Source organism: Kryptolebias marmoratus, linkage group LG2 (genome assembly GCF_001649575.2).
Source record: "Kryptolebias marmoratus isolate JLee-2015 linkage group LG2, ASM164957v2, whole genome shotgun sequence".
NCBI classification, from domain to species: Eukaryota; Metazoa; Chordata; class Actinopteri; order Cyprinodontiformes; family Rivulidae; genus Kryptolebias; species Kryptolebias marmoratus.
Window position 1 is genome coordinate 2,371,557 of NC_051431.1, and position 9,480 is coordinate 2,381,036.

The following is a 9,480-nucleotide window of genomic DNA, read 5'->3' on the forward strand; positions in this document are numbered from 1 at the left end:
TGTAGACAGGTTGTAGACGGTTGTAGATGGTTGTAGACAGGTTGTAGACGGTTGTAGATGGTTGTAGACAGGTTGTAGACGGGGTGTTTTCATAAGGAGCTCTGTTCTCTGTTTAAAATCTGACCTCAGCTCAGTTTGATTCTGTCGGCTGTTTTCACAGCTGAACTCCTGCAGACTTCGTTCTGTTTTCACCGTTAGCTCCGTGGAGAAGGGTGAGCTGGGAGTTTAGGTTTTAACTTTTATGCTTTTCAGAATATTTAACTTTTTTAAAATAACATTTTCCCCCACAGAAACACGGTAAATCATTAGTTTATTCCAAGACTGTTTCAGCAAACCGCTTCTGCCTTTGTCTTCTCTGGCAACTTTTAGCTTTTTGCTACTGTTCTGCTGCTTTTCGATTTTAATTTTCGGTTTTTTAATTTCATTTTCTAATGATGTTTTAGCTACTGTTCCGCATTAAGTTTTTAGCTACAGCTTTTAGCTTTTAACCTTAGTTTTGCTACTTTAAGCTATTGTTCAGCTCCTTTTAGCTTTTACCTACCTTTCAGCTCCTCTTGAGTTTTAGCTATAGCTTTGCTGATTTTAGCCTTAGCATTTGTTTTGACTGTTTTAGTTTTTAGCTAGTGTTCTGCCACTTTTAGCTACAGTTTTGCTTCTTTATGCTTTTACGTACCTTTCAGATATTTTTACATTTTAGCTACAGCTTTACTAATTTTAGCTTCAGCATCTGCTTTGTTTTAGCTTCTGTTCGGCTTGTTTTTACTCTCACAGCTCAGTTTTCTGCTGCTCTGAATCTTATACGATAGTTTTCGTTTTACTGGAGCCCGGCGACGTGAAGGCGGCCCTTCAGCGTCTCCTCCTTCGGCGTCTCCTCCTTCGGCCTTGTTTGCGTTAACGAGCGGACGTCAGATTCCACACCGAGGCTCCGCCTTCAGACCGACGGGCTGATTTGAAAAAGGCTTGTCGTGAAGTGACGGCGTGATGTCTGCTGCAGCTTTTAACTGACGTTCAGCCTCCCAGGAGCTTTTAAAATGAAGAAGAAGACTTAAAAACAGACTGGATGAGCCAAAAAGCTTCTTATCAGAGTTTATTTACAAAAAAATAAATTAAAATGCTGTAAATTTGACTTACAGCGTGATTAACTTACTGAGTCAGTCCGATTCAAGATGGCCGCCACACTAATGTGACTGAAACCCGGTCAGTTTTACAGATATGGAGCTAAGATTCGTTGTGGTAGTAGCTGAGAGTCGTCCTCAGCAGGGCTGCTGAAGGGAATGGACGTTGGCGGGCGACATGCATTGCTGTCAGAGACGCTGGTTCTTTAATTCAACCGTTTTTGATGCTTCAACAAATAAAAAAACCTAAATATTAATATTTTATTGGTTTAAAAAAACATGAATCAAACAGTTCAGCGTCACGTGACTACGTCTGCACCTGAAGGGTCGGTGCCTGGGACCAGAAGTGGTTCTGTTCGTTCCTGACCCGTGTCGGACTGGATGTTTCAAGTCCCCCGCCCTGGTGACATCACGAAACTGGTCCGGCACTCGGACCCGGACCTGGTGCTCGCGGCTGTTTTCACGTCGGTTCCCCCCGACGGTTGGACAGAGTTTACCCTCCTCCTCTCCCGTGTCAGGCAGCGGCGGCGTGTTGTCCTCAGGTGGGGGACAGGTGGACAGGTGAGTGTCTCGGACGCTGTTTCCTCCCCTCGGCTCCCAGTTCTGTTTGGGAGGAAAAGTTAAAACTCGTTCCGGAGCCGCAACAAAACAAGCCTGTTGTTGAAATGTCAGCGCGGATTAAGTGAGTCAGAGAGGAGAGAGGAGCATAATGAGTTTATTGTTGGAGATGATTTCTGCTGAAACCTCCTCCTCTTCCTCCCTCCTCTTCCTCCCCCTCCTCACCTCCTGTTGCTCATGTGTCTCTGTGGGGACAGCTGTTGGACTCCCAGTCATCTGTCTTTATTTGCACAAGTGTTGGGGACACATGAGGGCTGTTAAAACCTAAAGGTTCGGGGCGTTTCTTTGCCTTTTAATGCAGTTTTAAGAAGGCGAGAAGTTCGTCTGTTAGCAAAATATCTCGAGAACCACTGGACGGATTTTAACAAAACATTCGGGAGGTAATCACTGGACGTATGCCTACAACTGATAAAACTTTGGAGACCCCCGACTGAAGATGGCCGCCACAGCCAACTCAACTTAAGAAACACAAAAGTGGCTATAACTCTGTCAGTTTCAGACACAATGAGCTAAAATTAGGCGTGGTAGTAGCTGAGAGTAGCTGTTTGTTACGGTAATCCCAAACCGTATCTGTCAGCGCTCCGTGTTCGGGATCAGTCTCAGCTACTACCACACCAAACACCTTCCTGTTTTTAAAGATCAGTTGGCCGTGGCAGCCATCTTGAATCAGGTTGATTCCAAAAGTTACCCGGTGGTGACCTTCTATCGCCCACCTTCGCCTTCGGACGGTTGGCGGTTAGCCCAACGTGGGCGCCGCTTTTCTACAAACCGCGGGACCGTGAGCGTGTCTCCGCGGCGCAGGCACGTGGAAAACGTTTGTGTCCCTCGGTCTAATGTTGGACGCTGTGCTGGGAACAGGCCAGAGACGTCTGTCCCCCAGTCTAATGTTGGACGCGGTGCTCTGGGAACAGTCTGGAGACATCTATTCCCCGGTCCAATGTTGGATGCAGTGCTGGGAACAGACCAGAGACATCTGTTCCCCCGTCTAATGTTGGACAAGGTGCTCTGGGAACAGGATGGAGACATCTGTCCCACTGTCTAATGTTGGACGCAGTGCTGGGAACAGGCCGGAAACGTCTGTCCCCCGGTCTAATGTTGGACACGGTGCTGGGAACAGGCCGGAAACGTCTGTCCCCCTGTCCAGTGTTGGATGCAGTGCTGGGAACAGGCCGGAGACGTCTGTCCCCCGGTCCAATGTTGGACGCGGTGCTGGGAACAGGCCGGAGACACCTGTCCCCTGGTCCAATGTTTGATGCAGTGCTGGGAACAGTCCAAAGACGTTTGTCCCCCGGTCTAATGTTGGACACGGTGCTGGGAACAGGGTGGAGACATCTGTCCCCCGGTCTAATGTTGGACACGGTGCTGGGAACAGGGCGGAGACATCTGTCCCCCGGTCTAATTGTTGGACGTGGTGCTGGGAACAGTCGGCGCTCCAGCGCTCCAGGGTCACTCGGTGAGCGGTTTGTTTGCTCAGATCTGGGAAACGCCGCTGGGAGCGAGAACAGGCTGTTAATCATCACCTCTGATGGAGCGAGGACCGCTGCTAGAACGTCCCAAACCCTTCGGCTCTTCAGGAGACGGCTGCTTTCTGTAATTCCTTCAGAGTCGTTGTTCTCTTTGAAACCTGCTTCGGCTGACTTCCTCTGATTCAGTCTTCTTAAGCTACTTTTAGCTTTTAGATACTGTTTAGCTAATTTTATTATTTTGCTACTGTTCTGCCAATTCTAGCTTTTAGATAATGTTTTGTGCATTTTAGCCCTCAGCTACTGTTCTGTTCGTTTTAGTCTTTAGTTAAGATTTTGCTGATTTTATTCTGTTTTCAGCTGCTGTTCTGCTCATTTAGGCTTTTTGCTGCTGTTGTGCTAAATTTAGCTTGTAGCTACTGTTTTGAGCATTCTAACTTTTAGCTACAGCTTTGCTACTGTTTGTCTAACTTTAGTTTTTAGCTACTGAGTGGCATGTTTTAGCATTTAGCTACTGTTTTGCTGGTTTAAACTTTGCTACTGTTCTGCTAATGTTAGCTTGTGTTTTTAATGTTTTAGCGCATCTTCAGAACCCTTTAGCTTATGTTCTGATTCTTTCAGTTTTTGTTCTGATAGTTTTAGCTCGCGTTCGGATCCTTTCAGCTTATGTTGTGATTATATCAGCTCACGTTTTGTCCCGTTGCATCACGAGCAACGATTTCATGACACGTTTTTGTTTCCTTTCAGGCAGTTCGATCGTAGTTTATCTCAGTTCTCCTCAAATCACTGAAACATTTAAATAAACGTACCCTCTCCTGGAGGATCTCTTCTTCGTGTGTTTCTTCCTGAAAGCACTGATTTGTAATATCTGATTTGGTGAGTTTTTCGCCGCTCGTTCCCTCAGGCTTCATTAATTTCCTTTCCTTAAAGGCGTTGGTTTCTGGTTTCTGGTTTTTCGTGCCTCAGCTTCCACTAATGACAGGCTTCCAGTGAAGATTTATCTGTCCTCACCAGACTCATTATCTCTGGGAAGAGTTATTTATCAACAAAGATGGTTAATGTGGGAAAAATATCCAGAGCTGTGACGACTGAATCTGCGTTTTTGACCCGTTTGTTTGAGGTTTTGTTTACTTTCAGTTCGAAGCATTCAGTGTAAAAATGAGGAAAAATACAGAACGGTGTTTTTGTTTTTCCAAATCTGTTTTAGGTGATTGCAACATTTGGCTTTAGATGTTAGCTGAATTTATTTTTTCGTTCTTCCAGAGGAGTTTGGGAACGATCGTATGATAATAAATCTTTGCAACGAGCTCGCCACACCCAGGAGTGATAGTTTTCTCCCGCCTCAGCCGGTTCAGTTTGGGTTTTTGGCGCTCATCGCCTTCACAACTTGGCGCTTGAAGCCCTGTTTCCTAACCTTCGGCCCTTTTTTTTTCTCTGCGACGACGCGTTCGAGTTCGGTTTCAGCTGTGTTTTCCTCTTGGCGTGTTCCTGGGTGGGTCTTCGCTTCTCTGGAAGCAGTCCTGCTGTGAAGGAGTTTATTAATCCTGCAGCAGCGTGACTCACCTGGACCGCCCGACTCCAGATCCGTGCATCTTTTTCATTGTCCTGTTTCTGGTCTTTAAAGAGTGACCGCAGAGTTTGTTGCCATTAAAAGCAGCTTCTGTTGGACGACAGGGAGTGTGCTGATTCAGCATCCACACCTTGTTCTCCTCCTCTGTTTCTTTGTGTTTTGACATCTAACTAATGCTGCGTACTTTGTTCTTATTTAAACGTTCACTTATCAAAACGTTCAGCTCATTCAGGAGGCGGGTGACTTCTGTAACAATCATACTTTAACTATTTGAACTGTTTACCAGAAGTTTAGACGTTACAAAACATTCAAAGCTCTTCAAAGGATTCTCTTTGAAATCAACTTCTGTCTTTCTGCTAATAAATCTGCTGCTAATGCTAATTCTGTCGTTGCTAGTGCTGTTACTGCTAATTCTACTACTGCTAAATATAGTAATGCTAGGACTTCTGCTGCTAATGCTAATTAAACTAATGCTAAGTCTGCTATAGGCAAATGCTAGTTTTACTAATGCTAAAACCAACTCTACTATTGTTATTGCTAATACTGCTAAATATACAAATGCTAATTTCACTAATGCTAAGACTGCTGCTGTTAATGCTAGTTCACCCAATGCTAATACCAACTCTACTATTGTTATTGCTAATACTGCTAATGCTAATTATATTAATGCCTGTTATACTAATGTTAGAACTAATACTGCTAATACTAATTCTACTACAGCTAATTTTACTAATGTTATTACTGCTAATGCTAATATCTCTATTGTTATTGCTAATACTGCTAATGCTAACTTTACTGATGCTAATGCTGCTGGTGTTAATGCTAATTATATTAATGCCTATTATACTAATACTGCTAAATACACTAATGCTAGTTTTACTAATGCTAATAACAATGTTACTATTGTTACTGCAATTACTATTAATTCTTATCATACTACTGCTAATGCTAATTCTCCTGTTGCTAGTACTATTACTGCTAATTTTAATTCTACTAATGCTAATTATGCTAATGCTAAGGCTACTGCTGTAAATGCTAGTTCTGCTCATGCTAACATTAAGCTAAATTGAGCTAACCTTTTGCTGCTTTTAGTTTTTCGCTGATCTTTTATAACTATTAGAATTTATCTAGTTTTTGCTACTTTGATGCTTTAGCTAATATTTCAGACTTTTAGCTTTTAGATAGCTTTTTGCAACATTTGGTTTTCAGGCTCAACAAGTTTCGTCAGAACTCAGCATTCCTGCTGCGTTCTCACAGAAACTGTACTTTCTTTAATTAAAAACCTGCAGATAGATCATTTTTATTTCCTCAAACATAAAAACCGTATTTTGTCCCTGAGCTCCGCGGGCGTGGACGTCTGCTCCTGAGAACAACAAAGAACCATCAGCCGTTTGTTTGGCTGGCGGCCGGAGGAAAGGGCTGATTTTCAGCTCCACCGGCTGTAGCTTTGTGACCGGCAGAACGGGCGCCGAGAAATCCAATTGTTTTTACTGGCACTTTAATCCGTCATCGTCACAGTGACACAGCCGCTGCACACAAGCATGCCTTCTGGTGTGGGAGTGCGTGAAACTGTTTACAGTCGAGCTTTTTGTTGCAGAAGACATTTACTGACTAATATCTGACAGACGGCAGGTAAAAGGAACGGTTACGGCATGGGGTCGAAGTACACTTTATTCAGTTTCCTCACGGTAATGGGAGGAAACTTCCTGGGACAGCAGAACCGTAGTTCTGAGATTTTAACCAAGGTTTTGGTGCAATAATGAAAGTGTTACCTTGACTCGTTACAGCAGCTTCACCTGTTTTATTATTGTTTTAAGCATGTTAATTTATTTGAAGGGCGTATCACTTGGATAATTAAGATAATAAGAACTGGAAGCACTCAGAGACCGCGACCCTCCACCAAGGCTGCAGCGGGATTAAAAACGGTTCAATCCGGATCATGATCTGGATCAGAACCAGAATTTAACCCCAACACTTCCTGAACATTTCATCCTGATCTGTTTGTAAGTTTTTACCAGATCTTTGCTGACAGAAAGACAAACAAACCAACGGACACAACCGGAAACAGACGAGTCACATGTAGGAGCAGAGAGGAGGTTTTAACAAAGAAAGATGTTACCTGTGACCTTTGACCCCATGAACCTGGAAATCAACAGTGATCACCCCTGACCCATGAGGTGTCCAGCTGTGCAGTTTCACGTCCTTACGTTACACTGTTAGAGTTAAAGCACCAGGTCAGCTGTCATGTTGACCTTTGACCCCATGACCTTGAAATTGACAGTGATCACCCCTTGACCCATGAGGTGACCTTTGACCGTATCACCATCAAAATCTAACCCCTTGTTCCTCGCACCATGCTTGACGTTTCCTAATGATTTAATGAAAATTTGTTCATAACGTTTTGAGCAATCTTGTCCACACACACACACACACACATGTTATGTCTCTCTATCTTTGCAGGGACTTTCCATTGACTTCCATTCATTTTTACACCCTAACTACAGCCTAACCCTGACCCTTACCCTAACAATTACCAGTACATAGCTAACCCTAAACCAAACCTAAACTCAATTCACACCTTAGTCCTAAACTGAACCCCTAACCCAAAAACATCATTTCTCAGAGCAGTTGGTCCTCACAAGGTAGTATATGTTACGAAAATTGTCCCCATAATGTATCAAATACATGGCCACACACACACTACAGAAAATTATCGAAGTTGACGGCGCTTTATTGTAACCACGAACCCCAGCCAAGTCCTGTCAGTAGAGAAAACTCCTAAAATCTTTGTCTCAGTTCTTATTTTTAATTTTGTCACACTCCTAAATGCCGAAGGCCTCAAACATGGTTCCCATCGACTCTCTGAAGAACGAGTAGATAACACTTCTGAGAAAAGCTCTCGGTGGCATTCTTCCACTCTGACGCCTTCGAGCGCCAAATAAAACTCCGTCTGGCAGAATGGGAGTCTGAGTCGAACTCCGCTTGTCGTTTGGACGCACAACATTTATGTGACGCTTCGGCTGTTGTTGTGTCGGCGTGGAGACTGGAAGCATGAAATCATTCCTGTCAGATGAGGGACATTATAGCAATAAGAAAACAATGGAGACCAGTTATCTCGTTAATATCGGGGTCCAGCAGATGTTAAGCTTCTTGTTGACCTTCAGCTAAGGCCACTTGGTATTTTAATGACCTTTGTGCTGAAATAAATTACTTGAATGGCTGTTAATCTGATCAAATGCACACACAAGTCATCTTTATTGTAGTAATTTGAGTTTTATACGTTTATTTTTACGAATGTGTTCTGGTTTTAAAGATGTAAGGGAATAGGAATTGTTTTAAAGAGGTTTTAAGTGTTAAAATTAAAATGATGCAGTTAATTCGTTCTTGAGAAGTGTTTTCTGTTAAAGGTTGTGGAAATGTAATTTACGGTTTCCCCTCCCCGCCTCCTTGCAGATCTGATGCTCGCTCACAGCCGCCGCCGCCGCCGTCATCATGTTCTCCAAAAAGAAGAAGACCCGAATCCAGATCTCAGACCCGTCGAACTTTGAGCACCGCGTTCACACGGACTTCGACGCCCAGGAGCAGAAGTTCGTCGGGTTGCCGCGACAATGGCAGTCGCTCATCGAAGACACGGCCAAAAGGCCCAAGCCTTTCATCGACGCCACCATCATCACGACTGTCGAACCGAGAAAGGTGGGGCGGGCCGGATCAGAACCGTACTCTGACGAATAACACCCTCGTTTCTCTGGCTAAGATCTGATGATTTGTTTTTCTTTTTCCCGGGGTCTCCAGACGATCGTGCGTGGCAGCAAGCTGGGCGCCGACAGCTCTCTAACATGGCTGCTGGATGAGTTTGACACCATGTCTGTGACTCGGTCCAACTCCCTGCGGCGAGACAGCCCCGACCAGCCCCGCCGGGACTCCAGCTCCTCGGGCGGAGGCGGGCAGGAGAACGGAGATCCTCACCACAGACACTACTCTCACCCAGACAGGTCAGGATCGGGTTCATCGGGTTCATCGGGTCGGCGTTAATCAGAGGGGGCGGTTGTTCTTGTTCTGACGGCGTCGGTCTGACCCTCAGGGACCGAGCCAGGCAGGACCACCAGCCGGGAGGCGACCCCCGCCACGGTCAGCGCGCAGTCCGTCCTCCTCACAGAGACGAGGACGTCCAGGGTCGGGCCCAGCAGCAGCCTCGGGGCCAGGAGCCCAGCAAGGTCCAGAAGGAGAGGACTGGACCGGGCCATCCTCCCCCTCCCCCCCACAGAGACAGGGATCATCGGGACCGGGTCCAGGTAGACCCGGATCAGTCCAAACGGTCCATTTAACTGACCTCTCTAAAGGGTTCTCATTGCTTTCTGTACATTTTTACAACCTTATTGCTTCAAAGTTTGTGACGGGGTTCTCTTATGCTTGGACAAACAAAAAAAAAAATTGACTGCCCAAGGCCAGAGATCACTTCAGTGAAATTTATTTAGATCTTCTTGAGGTGAGCAAAGAAAGCAAGTGCAGAATATACAAGGACGTCCAGGCAGGTTAAAATCAGACAGCAGTACCTTCAATAAAGAGTCCATCACCTTCACTGTGATCTGGCAGGAGTCTAGCCACAGACTTCCTCCCTGTAGTGCAGAGCCCTGCTTTAAAAGCCACAGGCTCCGCCCACAGAAAAGACCAAACAAGCAAACGAAAATAATTAAACAGTTACTTCTAACTTAAA

General features: G+C 45.1%; 1 protein-coding gene across 1 annotated transcript in view; it reads left to right on the forward strand.

Annotated features, from left to right (window-relative positions):
- Positions 1–9,058, forward strand: part of LOC108251599 (serine/threonine-protein kinase PAK 4-like) — a gene marked incomplete at its 3' end in the record, with an annotated part of 14,930 nt that extends 5,872 nt beyond the window's left edge. The window contains 3 exon segments of the mRNA XM_017441950.3: positions 8,220–8,459; positions 8,559–8,758; positions 8,848–9,058. Of these exon segments, the coding sequence (XP_017297439.2) occupies positions 8,259–8,459; positions 8,559–8,758; positions 8,848–9,058 (612 nt within the window).
- Positions 9,059–9,480: the final 422 nt, after the last annotated feature.